The 21990-nt window shown below is 36.8% G+C and overlaps 1 protein-coding gene across 1 annotated transcript in view; it reads right to left on the bottom strand.

Annotated features, from left to right (window-relative positions):
* Cnbd1 (cyclic nucleotide binding domain containing 1) overlaps positions 1 to 21990 on the bottom strand; it is a 367377-nt gene that overhangs the window by 163489 nt on the left and 181898 nt on the right. Inside the window, exon 5 of the mRNA XM_031366537.1 lies at positions 3103 to 3248. Coding sequence (XP_031222397.1) covers positions 3103 to 3248 — 146 coding nt within the window. The remainder of the gene's footprint in view (positions 1 to 3102; positions 3249 to 21990) is intronic.

The raw sequence follows: 21990 nt of genomic DNA, 5'->3' as shown, positions 1-21990 counted from the left end.
AAAAAAAAAAAAGTTAAAAAGACCAGAAGGTACAAACAGCTGTGCAGAGTTGCTCTAGAGAAATGAGCCTCTGTGGCAGATTGAAAGTCAGCAGCCTGGGGATGAGGGTCTGCATGAGGGAGCACTTTAAATCACAACAGACAGAGAAAAGCACACGCGAATAAAGCAAATGGGGAGAAGCAGGCACCTCGCTAGGCTTTTTTCTTAAGGTGGATGAACAAAGAGAACTTCAAAGTTTGTGAACCTAATGAGCTGACACTTTGAAAGGGAAACATCTGAGCAGTTAGAACTACATTTCTTAAAAAGTCCAAGAGATCTGAATACTACGGGTAGGTGAAGAAAAACAGAGACATAAATTTTTAAAGAACTAGAAGATGCAAGCTGAAATCCTGTCTTTCTTATAATCCTGTAAGAGTTGGTATTTTATTAATAATTATGGACAAGTTTTAATATGCCATCAGACTAAAATGTTTCTTCATATTTTTAATTGTAGAACTTCCTTGAAAAATAGAAATCCCTGATTAGAGTGTGCATGACTCTAAAATTGTTGTATGAATTAGCCCATCCATAAATTTAGAAGAAATAGGAAATTATTTGCCTTCACTGATCTTATATTAGCTTCCTTTATTTCCATAAAGCAAGCCTGAGCTATTTGGCTTTGTAATGGAATAGGGTACATTTAGGCCATGATTGGTAGGTATGAACCAAAGATCACATATTGCAATTGTTTGGCTGATGGTAAAGCCATATTGTGAAGACATACTGTGTCAATCAAATATCTAACAGGAGCAAAGAGAGGTGTTAGCAGAGCCATGCTTGCATACTTACATGCTTATCATACTCCCCAACAAGAACTCAATGAAGAGCACATAAAAGAATACTCTACTAGAACCCTCTTCCTCAAGGTTCTACTACCTCCCAACACTATTAATTAGGCTATGGACAGACAAAGGCTTCAATCACAGTAGACTGTTTTGGAATATTTGAACCATGCCCAAACCATAATAGGCCCCGATTGTACTTTTCTCCACAAAGAAAAAAAAACTCAAAATGTCATTCTAGATCTACTTATATTTTTAAATATATATACATGTACTTTCATACATTTAGACTTTTTACAGATATGTGTAAGTTTCTATTGTTCTACTTTTATTTGCTACCTTGTGTAAATGTGTGTGGGTATGTATGTGTGTGTGTGTGTGTGTGTGTGTGTGTGTGTGTGTGTACATGTGTGTATATACAGAGGCACACACATATGCATGCGCATACAAGTACATTCTAATAGGAGGAATGAGTCAGCATATCCTGACTGATGTTCACTAATGGCCCACACATGTACAACAGCTACATCTTCATTTTACAGACTTAAGATCTGTCTGGCACATGGAGACAAAATGACAACAGAGCATGTGACCTGCCCAGTTAATCAGATGGTGCCAGCAACAAGGGGCAAGATATCACCAGCCAGTGGGGCATGGGTAGAGGGTATAAAGGCACTCCCCAATTCTGCAGCAAATGAGTCTGCTTCTGCTTCTGATCTGACTATCAGAGTTGGTGCATTTGGTTCCAAGTCTTCTAATCCCCTTCCCCCAATGACCATCCCAAGGGACCGAGGGCTAGGGCAAAATATTTTTTTCAGCCAGTGCCTATAATTCCATTGAACTCATGACTGTCAATCTTTTACTGAAGGACATTTATGTTGTACGATAAATTGTTATCATTAGAAACACAATTTCATAGTATAATGTAGTTTTTAATTACTGTCCTCAAGCTAATAGTAAAGCAATAGTGAGCATCTGCACCCTCTCCCTGTGTCTTAAAAATCATTTTAATCATGGCAAACTCTGTTGATTTATATTCTGCCACTAGACACTAATTAAATGGAGCCAATTAAGAGAGAAAACCATTGAGGGAAACCCCTCAAATTATGTAAATCTTTCAAAAATCAAGAGTCTCCAAGATTTCATTTTGATTTTAAATGTCAGGCTCCTGATTAACTGCTTTTCACAAGCAGTAGGAAATACAGAGGGCAAGTTGAGAGGGCTGAAGTGGGTTTAAAATTCATATATAAGCAGAATTCTTCTGTGCAATATGTTTATGCCTTGCAGTTCTATACCTGCAAACAATGATATCATTTTGTTTCTGTAAGGAATAAAAAAATAAATTTCTTGACACACACACACAAAATTTCTTGGCTTCCTTCCCTTCAAAAGTTCAGATGCATGCATTTATATTGAAGTAGCTCCTACATCCATGGTAAAGAGACTAAAGATGAATATTATGTCTAATGAGTGCTTTCCCAATATCTAGAAACATATCTACAACTAGGTAGGCAAGCATTTTATATTGACTGTCAAAGACTGCTGTGGATTGCTAATAAATTTGTACTGTGTGTTTGTTTCATCAACAAATTATTATAAATATACTTTAGGCTCTATTCAAGACTCGATGAGGCAGAAGTCTAAGGAATTAAACCCATTGTGTCACAGGGGTACTATGTGTAATTTGAATACTTATTCAAATTGCAAGTACACAAACATAGATGTGGTACTTTGAATAAGAATGACTCACGTAGACTCATGGGTTTTAATGCTTGGCCTATAGGGAGTGAGATTATTAGAATGTGTGACCATGTTGAAGTGGATGGATGTGCTCTTATTGGAGGAAATGTATCACTGTAGAGGTAGGCTTTCAGGTCTCATAAACTCAAGGTAGGCCTAGTATGATAGTTTCATTCTGCTGCCTATGGATCAAGATGTAGAACTCTCAGCTCCTTGTCTAGCACCCTGTCTGCCTGCATACTACCATGATGACAATGGATTAAGCCTCTGAAATGTTAGCCAGCCCAAATTAAATGTTTTCCTTTATAAGATATATTGTGGTCATAATGTCTCTTCACAGCAATAGAAACCCTAACTAAGACAGTCTATTATAAATATTACTATAGTTTGAAATGTTGCTCAAATAGCATTCCCTGAAAGTAGACTATCTGCAAAGAGAATATTTTAGCATGCCAAGTAAAATTATAAGCACTTAACAATCAACAAGTTGACATACATACATGCATTCCATTCTTCCAGATGCCCTATGTTTGTCAAGTACCTGTGCTACCTTTGATCCAGGTTTCAGACATGACTTTCTTACTCAAGATTTTCAGATCCTCATTGCTAAGTTGAGAGGTTAATGCTTGAATACTCTTCAAAATTTTCCACACAGTTTTATGTTCTTGTGCTGTTCTATGTACTGGCCTTAGAAAAAGATGAAAGAGATTATAAATTCAGAGATTACAGCAAAAAGAAAAACACGATAATATATTGACAGATTTAAATTTTCCAGTTTTTTTAATCTTACTTTCATTTAGAAGTTGTTCAAAAGAACTACATTAAAACCTCATTTGGATTTTTAATAAACATTCAACATCCACTGTATCCAATAATAAGATGTACATGTTGCCCTAAACTTCAATTGAAATTTAATTACAATTAAAAACTGTATTATTTATTAGCAATAAAGAAAGACCATTTAGATGTTAACTAAAGATCTTTTTAATTCCTATATTCTATACTTGATCCTTAATAGTATCTGACCCTAATGTTGCATATTTTATACTTTGAATATTATACCACTAGATTTCTAATATAATTATTTATTGCTGTATCTTAGACATATATTTTAAATGGTACTTAATTAGATAGTTGGCTTCTTAAAATATTTTCAACATTTACTATCTCTCCAACAGTAAGATATGCAATGATGCTTTAAACTTCAGTAGAAACTTAATCACAAAGACTGTATCTTTTAATAGTATTTATGTATTAATAAAGTTGGGTAAAATGAAGGTGTAATTTAACTCTTAAGCATTTATAATATAAGTGAAAAGATATATATATATATATTCAACATCCTAAACACTAAGTTTACAGACATGCAAACATATCTGGCCTTCTTTTGTTATTAAATCATTTATTTGTTATTAAATATAATAGTAAGAAAAAGCAACACTACAGTGGAGGTATAACATTCCTATTACACTAATTTCTGAAAGGAATAACATAACTACTGTATATACAACTACAGAAAATTCAGTATTTTCAAGTAACTTTTAAGGCCAATACAAAAATCTAGTTTAGTCCCAGAAAAGTCACTTACTGTGCACATACCACATGAGTAGCTCTGTCAATAATAATTTCACTATAGACTTCATGTGCTATTGTACTTTGGATAAAAATGGACTTCATAGGCTCATATGTTTCAGTACTTGATCCCTAATTACTGTTTTAGGAAGGAATAGGAGGTGTAGTCAGAAGTTGTGTCAGTGAGAGCAGATTTGGGGTTTCAAAAGTCCCCTAGCATCAGTGCTGTTTAAGTCTCCTTCTTATGGTATGAGCTCTCAACTTTTCCTTCCAAGGTGCTTTACTCTACCATCATGAACGCTTACTATCTGGACCCATACATTCAATAATACTTTCTATTTATAAGTTGTCTTGATCGTGGCCTGATATTACAGCAGTAGAAAAGGAATTAATGCATGTGCCTTTGGTATTGTTTCTTTATGAATGCATACCTAGAATAATGATCAAAATTGTTTTTTTCTATTGTAACTTATATCCAAAACATTCAAAATCAATAGCTATTAGCCAATCAGAGAAACTTTTTAGAAGAGTGGCTCTGTACTAAACAATGTGATTTTAAAATGTGTCTCCAAGATATAGTCAGAAATAATTAGTATATCAGAAATCTAATGGTATAATATCCAAAGGAGAAAATATTTATTACTGGATTCAGTGAGATGACTCAGAAGATAAACATACTTTCTGCTAAGCATGAGGACCTAAATTCTATCTCTTGAACCAATACAGTAAAAAAAGAAATTAACTCTTGAAATGTGTCTTCTACCTTCAATGTGTCTGGCCATATCCTCCAAGGAACTAAATAAATGCATGTAAAATTAAAAATCAAACATGCCATTAATGTAGTCACCATAAAGATAATGCTTCTCTTTCTCTATGTAAAATATTTATTAATATATACTACAAATAATATATTATATAGTAAATAAAAACATATAGTATATATACTATATATTATATAGTATGATATATAATATATAATTATACATTATATAATATACATTAATATATTATATAATTATATATAGTTAAATATAGTATATAATTATAAAATATATGTTATATAACATATGATATAGAATATAATAATATATTGTTTATATAATAGAATACATATATTATATATGTAAAACATGGACAATCTGCTTAGAAAATTTACTTCACTGAGCACTATTGTATTTAGTGTGCTTAGTACTGCTCACTTGATGTAATGGACCATTAATGCAGTGAAGTGAGCACTTTCAAATACAAGTAAAAGGGAAGAGTAGAAGGCAGAAACATGAAGGAAGGTCAAGAAAAGGAACTTCTTCCTTGATCCATTTAGAAAAAAAAAAAGTGTTTCCAGTGGGAAAAACATGATTCTAACAGGTCTACTAAGTCTTGAAGTCTTCTAGGTTAAAAGAAGATGCCTTACCCTGTGGCAAAAGCTAATGTCAAGGTCTGGCTTCCCAGCTACGTCAATGATCCAGGTGACCTTCAGGGAAAGCTGAACAGAGTGAAGGTGAGCAGAGAATAGACAGCCTTAAAAACAGTATCTGCAACACAGCCTTGATGTAGGTCACTGGCAAGCAGATAGGACTAGAGGTATGTGGATGCCTTTGCACATTTTATGAATGTGTATCATTAAAATATCCAGTATTATGACCTAATAAAGCTGAAAGCAATTGAGCGTTCAAACCATAACACATTGTAAGACACTTCATCTTCAAACAGAGCTCGTTTTCCAGTCCCCTGGTTAGGTTTATTCACCGCAATAAGATGAGAGAAGACTTCTGAGATAGTAAAGACATGAGGTGTTATACTCCCAGGACCATCCCTTCCTGATCAAAAAACAAAACAAAACAAAAAAACCAGAACACAAAAATATCCAAGATCTAAATTTAAAACTTGCAACACTGTTAGGGGAAACATTTGAATAAATAGGCCCATGAAACCAGAATGGTTATTGTGAATCAATACTTTTATTGTGACTCTTGTTTTGTTTTGTGTGTTAATATGCTGTTAATGATTCAATGCCTGCCCTGGTTTCACCACTGTGCAAATGAAAAAGAAAGCTGTTTTTTGTTTTTGTTTTTGTTTTTGTTTTTGTTTTTGTTTTTTTTATGTTAGTGGACCTGAAATATCTATAATGGTAGGGTGTATAGCCAAGAGCCATAACTTTGAAATGAAGTCCTAAATGAAGCTTTTACTTTATCTTTTTTTAAAAGAATGAACACAAGCTTTAAAAAGACTATGTACAGATAGTTGGTAGCTAGCAAGAGAGAAAGACTTGAGGATAACAGACTATTAAAAATTGATTCAGTAGGCATTTATTAAATTTAATTTCTATATCCTCTACCACCATGTGACTGAGATCTAACCAATAAAAATTGAACAGACAAGGGGAGGAAGTGTGGAGGAAGGACTGGAAAGGGGGTGACTGGGAGGGGGTCAATGACCGGGAAGTAAAGTGAGTAAGTAAAAAATAAATTAAAAAGTTTAAAAATTTTTAAATTTTTTATTATATATTTTCTTTATTTACATTTCAAATGTTCTCCCCTTTCCTGGTTTCCCCTCTGAAAAAAACCCCTACTACCTTCCCCCTCCCCCTTTTCACCAACCCACCCACCCTCTTGGCTTACTAAGTGGTCAAAATTTTAAAGTGTTCTATATGAAGATATAAAGAATGTTTATGTTCACTTAGTAGATAAAAAATCATATACATGTGTGAGTACATGCTTATATATCAAAATACATGAAAAATGTATATAACACATGACAGAAATATAGATGTATGAAACTGCCCACAGTTTCAAGAACTGGGTTCTACTCAGCCAGGAGGGAATAAAGGACCTGAAATAGAGGGTTTGAAATGCAAAGAGAAAACACAAAGCCAAGTTGCATCCCAATCATGGCTCCACTTTACTGAGAATAAACCTGGGTGTTTATAGTCACAGGAGAAACTGAAAACAAGTCTCTAGATTACACTACAAAGAAAGTTCAGGTGCCAAAGTCCCCAGGTTCAGAAGATCTTCAGGTGGCTAGCTGGCTGGCTCAGGCGGTGGGCATGGTCAGGCTGCATGGTCAGTCAACAGAGAGCATCTGTCTTAGCTCCCAGGTGTTAGCCCGTAAACAGAGGCTGCCAGGAGTCCAATGGATGACTGAAGTGAAGAGGGGATGTAACAAATGTACATTTTAACCTGTACATGTAAGTAGAAATAGTATCTCATTCATAGTACTATGTGCCAAATTTTCTTTCTGAAGATTAAAATAGAGATGTTTCTATTTAACAAACACAAAAACTAATGCAGCACTTCATGAAATGAGGAGGTCACCAGTTCATGATTGTTCAGTGGCAGAACTCCTTAAACAATGGTAACAAACCAGGAAATTTTTTTTTAAGTTTTCTTATTTATTCTTCCCTCATGCAATGCATCCTGTCTACAGACTCCTCTTCCTCCATTACTCCCAGTCCCCCAGATCTACTGTTCTTCCATTTCCCTTCAGAAAATAGCAGGCTTTCCAGGGAGATCAATTAAACATGGCATAACAAGATGCAGTAAGACTAGGGACAAACCTCTAAATCAAGGCTGGACTAGGCAACCCAGTAGGAGGAAAAATATTTGAAGAGCAGGCAAAAATGTCAGAGATACTCCACTCCCACTGTTAGGAGTCTCACCAAAAGCAAAGTTAAACAACCACAGCATGTATGCAGACAACCTAGCAACCCCAGCAGCCTTTATGATTGCCACAGAATCACTTTATGATTGTGAGACAGAAGTAGAAATCCACTAGGAAAGAAAATGATAATTGTCTCTGTTTAGAGATTATATCTTTGGTATTGTTGTGTTTTGTAAAAAGACCAGGATATGTTTTGGTAGAGCCATGTATGGTGAGGTGGGAGGGGTGTCTTGGTGGGCCCATGCTAAGGTATTCTTTTCCCCTGAGGTACCAGCCATAAGAAAGATATAGGGATATAATATAAAATAGAGTTTCTTTGGGGCATGGGAAGGGAAGTTGAGATTAGAGAAAGAGAGAGAGGTGGGGGGAGAAGAGGGGAGGGTAGGAGAGGAGAGCAAAGGAGAGATCAGGTCAGCTAGGAACATATGGAGAGAGAGGGAGAAAGGGAGAAAAGAGAGTCAGAGAGAGAGAAGGGGCAGAGAGAGCAAGGATGGGGACAAACAGCCCCTTTTATAACAAACTAGGCCTACCTACCTGACTATTGCTCTGTAACTGTTGGGTGCAGCCTAGAAGGAATGCTAACAGGTAGAGAAAATCTTGAGGAATGCAGTGGATTAATAATAAAGGGGATCAACAAAGTATAGGATATAATCAAACCTTGTATATACAATCTATATGCTAGCAATGAACTCCTTTGACCATTTCAAATAGCCTCTAATGCACAAATACCAAGAAGCTATATTAAGAAAAAACACAAGACCTAAATAGTAGAAACTATGGGATATTGTTGAATGTAAAAATAAAACTTGAAAAATAAAGAAACCCTAAGTCTATTTTTTAATCTAATGAAATAAAAGATTTTTAAGTATGACCTTATAGTTTTCTGAAATTCTTCTGTATCTGCAGTAGCATTTTTTCTTTCATTTCTGACATAAAATATTTAAATATTTCAATTTTTATTTTTATTTTATGTGCAGAAGTGTTTTGTCTGCAAGTATGTGTGTATTCCACATGTCTTCCTAGTGTTCATGAAGCCAGGCAAGGGTTCAGAACTGGAGGTACATATGGCTGTGAGTATCCAGTGTTAACTACAGAGCCATCTCTCCAGCCTTTCCATCTCTGAATTTAGTAATTTGAGTCCTCTCTCTATTTTGGTTAATTTGGCTAAGAGTTTGTCAATCTCACTAATATTCTTAAAGAACTAGTTATTCCTTTAATCAATTAATTTGTTTCTATGTCTTTAATTTCATTCTGTTTTTTAATTTAAAGAACCAAGTATTCATTTAATTAATTAATTTGTTTCTATGTCATTAATTTTATTGTTTTTAATTATCTTTTCTTGTATATTCTTTTGGAGATGTAGTCTTTTTTTTTTATATTCCAAAACTTTCTGGTACATCATGAAGTTACTAATATGTACTTTCTAAAGTTTTATAATGTAGATTTTTTTGCTGTAAACTTTCTCCCTAGGGCTTCTTTGTTCTCATAGACTTGGTATATTGTATATTTCTCAACTCTCACTAGACGTGTTTCCTTTTTTGAGTAGAAGACAATTAATATAGAAACCTAGAACTTGTGACTGAACAAAGAATAATTGGTGATTATTTAGCCCAAATAAGTGCAGCGGGCCATCCAGTCTGGGCCTCCCTCAGCCCTCGGGAAAGCAGGGTCCTAGTCAGGTAGACAAGACATCAGAGATGGAGGTGTAGACAAAGCTTGAGTTTGAATTATGACCCTAGAACAATTGCATCAGAACCAGCTACCTGGTGGTCTTTTGGGGTTCAGAAAATGGGTACATCATTTTAAAAAATATTTAGAAATGTCCCTTGTAGGTTAACAAGAAAGTTATGTTATATCACATTTTTGTTTTTAAATTTAGGACAATGTACAGCCACATTTCTTTCTTATGTGGGCTGTCATTGGAAAGCACGTGTTCTATAAACACATTTAAGTCTATGCTACTCTTTCTGCATTACTCTCTAGCAGCTGGCTCCTTGATGAGCCCCTCACCTGTTTCCACATGACAAGACGCTCTTTGGCAACAACAGTGTGCAGTGAGGTTATTCCTGATAGCCACTCTTACACTAGCACAGCCAGCAATAGCTGCTTAAGCAGCGATGAAAGGCTAGAACACAGCTCCATTGGAGCATACCTACCTAGGATTATGAAAGGCCTGCAATCCAATTTTTAGATGATCAAAAAAAGAAAAACAAATACATATAAATAAATGCTAAAACTTATATCCATTTAGACTCAATGCAAAGTCTCCTTATTCAAATTCATCTAAACTCCTTGCCCCAAATTAAAGCTAATGATCCAAATGACCTTATCAGGTGGGATTAGGAGCACAGGCAAGACTGTTGGCTTCCAGGCTGAAGGAAATACCTGATAAGGTGGTCAGAAGGGTGTGGTCTCCTGAACTAAGCATAGGCTCATACCATCTGTAGCCCAGTAGGATCTGGAAAAGGGAAGATGGGTGGTCTCATAAACCAAGGAACCTCCCTTTTCCTATGAAAACATCTGCTCTCCTAAGAAGCCACACTAACCTCCATTGGTAATTACAACTTTGAGACTGCAGGAAAACAGACCTGCAGATGAAATCTTCTACCCACATAACTACCTAGAACCTAATGCCTCATGGTATGTCTGTGAGATCGCTCTTTCTATGGAGAGATACTCATCTCTACTGTTCTGATTAAAGAATAAATGGATCTTGTTGAAGGCAGATTTATTCTTTCTTTCATTTCTATGCTGCTGATGCTAAGCCTGATAAAACATGGGTCCCAAAGCCCTTGATAGGTTTTCAGATCTTGCGCATCAGACTCTCCATTCAATCTCTCTATCAACCCTTACCTGTCTCCCTTCTTTTTCCAATATCTATCTGCTCAAGAGCATGACTACTTGCTGACCTTGCTTACATGCCACGCCCACTCATCTACTCCAGTAAAGTCTGCAGTATTAGGCTTGAAAACATGATCATGAACAAGAGGCGTTATGACTTCAAAGGGAGTTTTTGTCTCCTGGGTATTCTCAGACGTGTTCCAGATTAGTCTTTCCAATCATCAACATGCCTTCTTATTCAGGCATAATAGTTAAAACTAAGATTAAACATTGTTCCCTGGCCAGGACAGTGTTCCAATATATCCTGATTTATTATCAAGCTGTTGTTAGCTTGGAATTTCTCACTAGGAAGCTGCCTTATCAGACAGGGTGTCCTTAGAGTTAGGAATAGAGGCCAGGCACTATTGTTAACTGTAAACATAGTTAGAATTCTCAGAGCAGTCCCACAGAAGACAGAACTGTTTTACTCACCAGAGAGTAATTGAAGGGCTTCCCTCACTTAAGGGCATTCTCAGGAGCTGCTAGATTGGGACTTCCTGGTGCTTGCCTCCAGAATTAGCTTGGGACTGCCAAGACAGCCCCAGCGGGAAGGGCACCACTGCTCTTCTGCTTCACACCTGGATGCCTGATCTTACTGACCTTGATGTGACCATCACCTGCCTATATGACTTTTGTCATTCTCCCTGTTTTCTGTATACTATATATAAGCCTTGTTTTCATTTTATGCACAGACTTATACATTCAGATTTGAGATTCGGGCATTTGAGACAGAGCATTTGAGCTTTGAGCCTCATGCGGTCCGCAGCCCCCCAACCCCCGGGACCAGAGCATGGGGGCGGGGTGCAGCACTTGTCCAGAAGAGGTGGCTGCTTTAGACCCAGTGTGTTTCAGTTGGCCTCAGATGTACCTCAATCGCTGAGCTGCCAGATTCTTCATTGCTTCTTTATAATGACTGTAAAAGTCTGATGCCATTTTTGAGAAATATATTCAGATCCTGCACTTCCATATGTAGTCTCTGCCATTATTTCTTCACCTATGCCTTGACCTGACTAGGACCCTGTTTTCCCACAGGTTAAGGGAGGCCCAGACTGGCCAGCCCACGGCACTTACATGGGCTAAATAACCACCAATTATAACCTAAAATTTCCGAGGGGGGGTTGTGGCTTGAATGAGAATGGTACCCATGTGCTCCTATATTTGAATCCTTATTCTCTATTGGTAGAATTGTTTGGGAAGGATGATGAAGTATGGTATTATTGGAAGAGTTGTATTGTTGGAGGAGGTATGTCACTGGGAGTAAGCTCTTGAGTTTTCAAAAGCTTATGCCAGGAATACTCTCTCTTCTACCATCTCTCTCTCTCTCTCTCCTCTCTCTCTCTCCTCTCTCTCTCTCTCTCTCTCTCTCTCTCTCTCTCTCTCTCTCTCTCTCTCTCTCTCTCTCTCTCTATGCCACCTGTAGATCATGATGTAGCTCTCATCTACTTTTCTAACACAATACCTGCCATTCTCAATACTCTCTGCTGTGATGATAATGAACTAATCCTCTGAAGCTGTAAACAATCCCCCAATTAAATATTTTCTTCTATGTATTTCCTTGACCATATTATTTATTCACAGTGATAACACTGTCTTAGTCACTGATCTATTGCTGTGAAGAGATGTCATGATCAAGGCAGCTCTTATGAGAAAAAGTACTAAAAAGGGGCTTGCTTCCAGTTTCAGAGGACTATACCATTATCAGAATTACAGGGAACATAGCAGCTGGCAAGTATGGTGCTGAAAAATAGTTGAGAGGTACACCTTAACCCCTAGGCAGACAGAGAGAAGGACTGGGCCTGGTATTGGCTTCTGAAACTAAAGTCCCCAGTGATATACTTCCTCCATCAAGGCCACACCTACCCCAAAAAGGCTATGTCTTCTAATCTTTTAAATAGTTCTCCTCCATGGTCACTAAGCATTCAAATATATTAGTCTATGGGGGTCAAACGTTTTCAAAATACCACAGTAACGAAGATGTACCCTTTGCCCTGGTAACTGCTCTAACCCCTCTTCAGGGTTTGTATTGGTGTGACATGTAAACTCAGTTTGGATTTTCTTCCCTTTTTTCTCTCTCTATCTATTTACTGATCTCCAGAGCAGAGACTGTCACATGTTATCACATTGCATCCATGGTGAATTCAGTGGGAGGGTCAGGCTAAGCCAATAACTGGAGGAAGCCAGTTTTATACCCTCTCCTAAACTCTGAGAGTTCCTCTGATTCTATTGTCACTTTTACGGACTGATTTCTACCTTCTTTTGCAAATATGACTCACATCTCACACCTAATGTGCTCTGGCACACATCCTTTAGAACATCCCAATGTACCTACCTCCCTGCTTCCACTGTTTCCAACTTTGCTCTTTTACTCAACCTATTTCTCCTATGCCACTTCATCTCATAGCCCTGAAGCTATTTTATTTATTTTTTATTTCATGTTTTCTTTATTTACAATGCAAATTTTATCCCCTCCAAAAATCCCCCCTATCCCTTCCCCTGTCTCCCTGCTCACTAACCCACCTGCTCTCACTTCACTGTCCTGGTATTCCCCTCACTAGGGAATCAAGTCTTCACAAGGCCAAGGGCCTCTCCTTTCACTGATGTCCCCAAAAGGCCATCATCTACTATATATGTGGCTGGAGCCATGTGTATTCTTTTGTTGGTTCTTTAGACCCTGGGAGCTCTGGGGTATTGGTTGGTTCATATTGTTGATCCTCATATGGGGCTGCAAACCCTTTCAGCTCCTTGGGATCTTTCTCTAGCTCCTCCATTGGGGACTTTGTGCTTAGTCCGATGGATGGCTGTAAACATCCACTTCTGTATTAGTCATGCACTCCTAAGAAGCTCTGCCAGAGCCCTGAAACTCTTGACCCTTAACTATCTACTTTCCTCCACTCCTTGATTCCTCCTCACCCCTCCCAACTTACAATACTCTCCTTTAACTTCTCACCACCCTTCTCCACCCCTTCTCCTTTATTCTTCCCAGGACCCTGTCTCCCACTCCCCTCCTCTGCTGCCATGAACCACCCTCCCTGAAAATCTTCATCTCCCCCTCTTATCTTCTGCTCATGCTCACTTCTATACTCACAGTCATGTGTTTCCTGTGAGAAAGGTTGCAGGATAGGATGGATCTGAGCAGATGTAAATCAAATACAGGAAAGGTCCTCTTTCCTGTATTTTAGAAAAGAATTTCACCATCTGACCCAAGTATACCATTTACCCTGGCATATACTGTATATAATATATAGTATATACAGTATATATACATATACTGTAGCAAAACCTCCCCTCTCAGCCCAGGCACAAAGAAATGCATTTGAATATTACCAAGGCCCTTGGGGATCATTTACATACTACAAACAAACATAGCCCTTCTGCAGAGGAGGTAGTCCCATCCAACTACCCCAAACAAAATTACCTGGGGGTAGCTCTCTCACTGGCTCCATTTGATGATCACATGACCTTTAGAGGGTGTGCAAAACAAATGAACAAAAATTCCACTTCTACTGTCAAATATGATAAAATCAAAGAAATTACCCAAGCTTCTGGTGAAACCCCTTCTTTACCCTTGACTCACCTCATTGAAGCTATAACTAAATATACCAATCCATATGTAACTACTCCATCAGGGGCCAACCCTCTTCAAGTCCCATTTATTAGCCAGTGTGCCCTTACATCAGCCATAAACCCAGGCATTTAGAACAGGGGCTTAACTCAGAAAAGTATAAGGCCAGTGCCATATACCCCTTGAAAAGAAGCCAGCATCTACATTGAGAAGAGGTTTCTGAGAAGGAAAAGAACATTATCTTATTTAAGGAATACACCACTCCCATCTCTTTCCAAGTAGCTTGGAAAATGAGGTCACCTTTTCATATGTTAACTTACATCCCAAGAAATGACAAACTGATGTTTACATTTCCAGTATTACCAGGGAAACAGGAGGTTGAGGCCATACCTTCAATAGTCTAAGATTGTTATAGGAAAGCTAGGCCTAAGAAAATAAATTAAATACCCAGGAATCAAAAGGTAAAAAGAGACAACCAAGTCTTATATATCATCCTATGACCTACACATACACACACACACACACACACACACACACACACACACACACACACAAATTGCAAATACATGTTATAAAAATTAAAAATGTGATTCTCTCAAAATCTCATTTTTTCTGAGTATCCTCTTTTTATCCCTGCAGACTTTCAAGTAATTCACTATAAAATTACTTCCTAGAGTGTAATATTCACTTGAACTATTTCTTGAATCACTAGTCATTAATATGCACATCACTCTCTGTCTGACTCTCTTTTGGATTTCTTCATTAGTCAAGGAAGAATGAACAGAATAACAATTGGTTTTCATTTGAACATTCAAATTCACAAGACAAATGCTGAACATTATCAGCTCCTCCAGAAACTGGGTTTGGTCATTCATAGGGTGGAAACATCAGTGGCCCAGTAGACTGGTCTCTCTTTGTTATTCTGTACACAGATAGAAATTGAATAAATGAAGACATTAACTTTAACCTTCTTTTTAGTCTTTTAATAAATAAATTTTACTTTTAAATTTTAAAAATAGACTATCGTGTATAAAGGTGAGGAAATCCTTATTGACTGTATAAGGAGCAAAGGAAACCAAGCTCTTGTAGAACTCCATGTTATTGAAGAAAATAATAAGCTAGTTTCCTATCTAAATTTCTACATAGTTCATGACTGACTAAAAAAAGTTGTAACTATATTGAAACTATATTGTAACTATAAAAGTTACAAATCATTTCTCTACATGTTTATTGTTTTGAATCAAAATTTACAATTTTTGAGCATTCTCTGGCTAGGCACATCATCAAAGAGCACTCATAAGAATCTTTCACAAATTTAGTCCATAATGTTAGAGCAGTTTGCAACAAGCATGCCAAAATGTGTACAACTGGGTTACAATACACCTCAAAATTATCTCTCACCTTATTTTCAGATCATTCCTAACCCCAATATACAAGATAGTCACATATTACTTTAATACATAATAATATATACTCTATATAATATAAAACTGATATCTAAAAAAGACTTTTATTTTATACTTAGAAAATTGAAACAGATTTTTTTCTAATACACAACACTAATACTATCAATTTTTCAGGAAGAGAAACTGACAGTCATTTTGATTAGAATTATATTTATTCTTCACTTAATCATACTATTTTTATTCAAAGAACATAATTACCTGTCAGATTTAAAACACAAATAGTAGTTTCTATTTACATTTATGATTTCTTAGGTCAGCAAAGCAACTAAAAACAAAAACATCCTCTACATTAGTCTAAGAAAACAAAAGATACAGCCCTTGCATGCTCAATTTAAATTTCAGGAAGTCAAGCATTAAATACAATGAGTATAAATAAAGTGTTATAAAATGCAGAAATTTCTGTATCATATAACGTACTAAAGAGGCATAACCTATGTAAAGTTAGAATCATATACTCAGGAAACACAAAACAGAAAGGCCAATTAGGTTGGATTGCAAAGAACAGTAAGGAAATTGGATATAAAATGAACCTAGGTAATATGGGAGGCAAAACGTTAGAATGCATTGTAAACCCTGTTGAAAGGTTTGAACATTGATGTTAGAAAAAATAAAAATCATCTAAGGGCTTAGTTATAAGACACAAGTGAACTGTTATACATTTTTTTCAAATGCAGTGTGGCTACACAGAAAAGGATGAATTGGGACATTGTAAAATTAATATCCTGAAGTTGAAAACTTATTATAATAGAATACCTAATGAGCCATTTTATCTAGTAGGTCCAGTTTTTAAAATTAGCTTGTAATATATTTGAGGGATTTAATGAGTTAAGAGAAAGGCAGTATAATTGAAATACAAGCAGACAACTTTCCTTCCACCGTTAGAACCTCTAGAATGGCAAGTAGTCGTGCATAGAAGGGCTTTCTTTGTCAAGATGATTGATTGATTGATTGATTGATTGATATGAAATTTTTTCTTCAAAATAATCTGTTGTATTGAGCTGCTGACTATACTCCACTCACTGCAGAACGCTTAACAGGAAAATAACAAAATCCAAAAAAATTCTTCTTTAGCATATTCTAGGATCTACTGTATCCTTGTCTAACAGTCAAGCCTTAGGATTGTGTGGACATCATCCTAATGCAAATTTCTAATCAGTCGTGGGGTAATATGCACAACAAAGAAACACAGCCACCATAAATCAAAAGCACAGACCACCCAGGAGAGATATGAGTGTGTGCCACTTATTGAAATGCAACTACATAAATATGTCAATCATTAATCAAGTTGATATTTTGAAAATTGATTACAAGCATAACAATATAGATAATCTTTTAGATAATGGACAAAAATGAAGAGCTAAGGGGTTACAGAAAATTATCAATTAGATATTTCAATATCTGCCTCCTGAGAGGCAAAAGCATTTAGCATCTAAAGAACTGACATTTTAAACTGATGGTTATTAACTGGATCTATTTTCTTCTAAGATACTAAAGCCCACATTTTTATTTTTATTTTTATTTTTTTAGCTATTGTTAAATCAAGTAAGATAGACAATTGTCTGTATATTTTCCTCCTACCTCGAAATAATCTAGTGCTTTCATCACTCTATTTTAGCAATATTGCCATTTACTGTTTTTGAACTTATAAAGTGTTTTGTGCTTAGCTGTTTTTTTAACTTGGCACATGTACATACAAAGAGAAATGTATTCCTTTTAGCTTTGAAATTTTTACATTAGAGTTATTTAACCGATTTTATTTTCAATGTCATTCAATGAAACTATGTTTTAACCCTTCCAAATGGAGCAAAACTTAATATAGCCATTGGTCCGCATTCTGTCCCACTACAGGGCAAGGCTGTTTGGGAAGCAAATGCGTAGCTTAATCGCGCTCATCTCTAGGCTGGTGCTGGGCTTTAGGGAAGCAACAAGACACCACTCCAGAGGTAGGAAAATGCAGTCTGGGATGTGGGAAAGCTGAAGCTGGGGTTCTGAGAGCCTCCCAGCACCCAGTCATCCATGGGGCGACCATGGCTGGGTCCATGGACTCTTAGACATCCTGGCTGCTGGGTACTGAGGGAGAACCAAGAATGGAAGCGGCCTTCAAGCTGAGGAAGAGCCCTGGGCTAAGGGGAGGGGGATCTCTAGCTTAGCTCAGCAGTGATTTGTCCTCAGCTTGGCAGCACTTACTGCTGGGAGTGTGGATGGGCCTTCTGTGGGAGAGTTCAGCAGTGTCTCTATAGGTGAAGGCCTGCTCTGTGTTTCCCATGGAAGCCTAGATGAAAGAGACAGTCCTTGGTTCCAAACTGTTTACCAGTTGTTCATCTTGGAAAATGGATGTATATCTTACCAACTTCTCAGCGTGGACCGCAGATTAAATGCCTTTTGCAGAGAGAAATGTCTGGGAAGGGAAGCTTACTGCCTAAAGCCTCAGGGTGTCTAGGTACCTCATTAGCACTGAGACCTCTGTTCTGAGTCTAGGTAACCACAGATCACATTTCCTTAAGTTGGAAGTGTAGTACTCCTTCCAGGCCAGGAATTTTTCAGGAAGCAGTGAGGCACCTACCGTCTCATGTGTGCACCCATGAGTTTCTAGGCTCTCAACTTGTTCTGGCCACCAAGCTTCAAGACATGATTTACCGTCCCATATATAGCCATAAAATTTAAAAGTAATTATAATCACAGAACTATTCTTGTAACCCAGTTGTGCTATTCTAAGAAAACCCATCAGACTAATTTATAAAATTATCCAAATGTGCAAGGGTAAACAAGATATCCAACATCTACAAGGGTGAATGACACATTGGACATCTGCAAGAGGGACATAGAGAAACAGGTTTCTCATCAGGCTTGGAGGCTGTGTGGCTGAGATCGCAAAGTTAGCTTTCACGATGTTTAGGTGGCTTGCTTCTCTTCTAGTGTGGTCCCTTGAACACAGCATCCTCTGATGATGGCACTGCTTCCTCACCTGGCCTAGCCATCTCCCTCCATGAATCCCTTTATATAATGGTCCTAATTTATGAGAAGTAAGGTGTCCAGAACCTAACTACCTTTGAAGTGCTGCCCTGTCAGAATATTATCATGAGGACAATGCTTAGATTTTACAGAGAACACATTCAAGTATGACCCTCTGGTTCCTTGCCGTTCTTTGGCCTCCTGTACAGTGCAGATACATACATACTCTCCTTTCTGAAGCATCAACAAAAAATCATCCAGAATCAGTGGAAGCAAGCTTTCCCAGGCTGATCCATAGTTCATAGTTTTGGGGCTTCTCAGCCTCAAAAACTGTAAGGGAGCCCATTTCTCTTCTGTTCATATGTGATAGTTTGTGATATAGTACAGAGAACTAACGTCACATCTGTCTCTCCATAAGTACTAATCATTTTATCATTTAAATTAATAGGAAAACATTTAGGGTAAAATAATTATTAGAATTATTTCAGAATGAGAAGAATCATTCTTATGCTAGCCAATTAATAATTTTGCCAATATTAAGCAATCATGTAAAGCACTAATTTTCCAATATAAAAATGGAAGAACAGGAAAAATTCATGATAATTTAGTATAATTTTGCTATCCCAGTACTCAAATAAATTTTAACTTTTGAAATATTACTTTTAGTGTATAATTATTTTCAACCCAGATATTTAAAAATAATTCTGAGTATTAATCATTGCTTCAATTTAAGTAAGACTTTCTCTGCTCTACTGACCTGTTTCTCTTTTTTTTAAGCTTCAAAAAATGATGCAAAAAGAACTATAGCTGAAAATGAGAGGCTGAGAGTGGTTTTATCTTGTCTTACATTTGAATATTTAGCATCTCTAGGCCCCATGAAGCACCCCTGTGTACAGCACCTATTGTACAGCCTTGAATAACGCAATTTGAAATTGTTCTGTAGTTCATTGAAATGAAGATATAATCACCTCACACATATACACACCCATGAATCTCATGTTCAAGAGTTTCAAAACACTCTAAGTTAACTAGTGAAATTTATATTGTGTTTTAGCAGTATTCCCAGCCATTTTTCTATTCTTTTATGTAGCTCGGTATTTACATTGCTTAATGTCTTAGTAAAATATACATGACAAAATTATTGTCTAGATATGTTTACACTGAGTAGAAATTTACTTGGATTCCTGTTTTTGAAAATCTACAGCATTGTCATATGAACTCAGTTACTTTTTTACTCATTAATATTCCCCCCCTTTCTCCTCCCTATCTTCTATGTGCTTTTTTTCTTCAACAGGTATTACATGATTTATAATTTTCCCACTCTTTATTTCTGTAAACCAGTCTTACATAATCATTTAGAAGTGCATAAGAGATGTCAGAGTGTTCTGTAATCTTGCCCACATTCTTTTGCTGGTAGAACTTTCTGTAAACAATGGTCATGTGGCACTTCTCTGGCTAGCTGACTGTGAGCACTTCCCAGAGTACTATGAAGGAAGCTAACATGGCTAGTTTCCATACTGCACACATAAAACATTGCTTTCACTGCTCTCCTGTTCTTCTTTGCATGCTTTAGGGAAAATAGATGTGAAGGATGTAGGTGTGACCTGTATTTGTTAATTCAAGAATAATATCCCAGGGTACTGCAGAGCATCATAATAAAAACAAATGTAGGTCTTGAAGATCTGGGTAGAGGCTCCTGCCAGCCCATAGCCTTCTTTAGTGTCTTATACATGAGAGAAATCAAGATGTTGACATCACTCTATTGGAGGAGCATTTCATTAGAGCAGTTGAGTCATTCTCCAGCATAAGACTGTAAGTCATAGGAATGACATGTATTTAGGTATCACTATGTCCCCCTCGCAGATGTTGGATATATTGTTCACCCTTGAAGATGTTCAATATCTAGTTCACTCTTGCAGATTTTAGAAATCTACTTCACCTTTGTATGGGTAGTCATCAAATACTAGTCTAGTGTAGTAACTCCAGAAATCCTCATTTGAAATGACAAATAGTCTAGTTATAGAAGGCTACTTTTGGAAAATTGGAAAATGAATTTAATGGAATATAAGAATCATATCTTGTTTCATCAAGACTATGCTTTATTGATTCCACCAAGGATTTCATTACAGATTTATAGTCTGACTCTAAAAGTTGTTTTTCAAGGAATGGTAGAATCAGAAGACAAATGCAACCAACATGTTTCCTTTCGTATGCAAATTCTAGATCTCACTCTTTCTGTGTGTGTGTGTGTGTGTGTGTGTGAGTGAGAGAGAGAGAGAGTATGTAATGAAAATATAAAAAGGATTGTAAGAGCAAAAAAAAGTTCTTTCAGTAGGAAGAGAGGAAAAATGGGTCATAGAAGACATTTCATGAAAGCATACCAGAGTACTATTAGAGAGATTGAAGGCAATTAGCAAAACAGACACAGAGGACAGGGGCTAGGACCATGGGGTAGAAGTGAATAAGAACAAAGTATGAGAACATCACATACACACACACACACACACACACACACACACACACACATACACACACACACATACACATGTATGAAAGTGTCACACCTCATCACTTTGTAGGATAACTCATTTTCATTTTGTTTTTTGTTGTTGTTGAAATAGATATTTTTCTGAAGAGTTCTCTGAGGCCTGAAGGGAAAGATTTGATGGAGACATCCCTTTTAGAACTGGTTACTCTAAGGATTCTCACTCGTCACATTGTTCAGTTGTGGGTCTCTGCATTTGTTCTTATCTACCAAAGAGGAAACTTCTTCTAGCGGTGTGTCACTGTTGCAAAAGTGAATCTTGCAAGTAGGTCACCATTGTAGATCACAGATTTTGTATCTGGGTTTGTGTTTATCTTTGTCTTTTGATAATGGGCAGAATACCTCTCAGTACCATGAATACTAGTAAATAGTGCTAAGGGCTGTAAGTGGCTACCAGATCAACTTCTCCAAATTCAGAAAGCTCTGTAGTTATTGTCATCAACTCTAGGGCCTTATTATTCATTTGTGATAAGAAATATGAAACAGTCCCAGTTGTTTGAGGATTCCCATGGTGCCCTTTGGGTAAATGACTTGATTATCTGCACACCATAATCAGCTCTGTGGGTTATCATTTGGTAGTGATTTATGTCCAGTTTAGGCTACATCCCCCCCTTATTTGGCAATTTCATTTAGATAATCTTTATATGTGTGTATATCTTAGGAAGCTTCCTCTATATTAGATTTCAATACAAATCTTCAACTGGTTCTTAGTTTTAGCCATCCCTCATATTACCTCTCTTATTTCCCTCTTCCCTCTCCTTCCTGTTTGATCTTTCTGTTCTAGCCCCACCCCAT

This window comes from Mastomys coucha, unplaced genomic scaffold (assembly GCF_008632895.1).
Source record: "Mastomys coucha isolate ucsf_1 unplaced genomic scaffold, UCSF_Mcou_1 pScaffold14, whole genome shotgun sequence".
NCBI lineage: Eukaryota > Metazoa > Chordata > Mammalia > Rodentia > Muridae > Mastomys > Mastomys coucha.
Note: the sequence above shows the minus strand (reverse complement) of the source record. Positions and strands in the feature narration are given on the sequence as shown.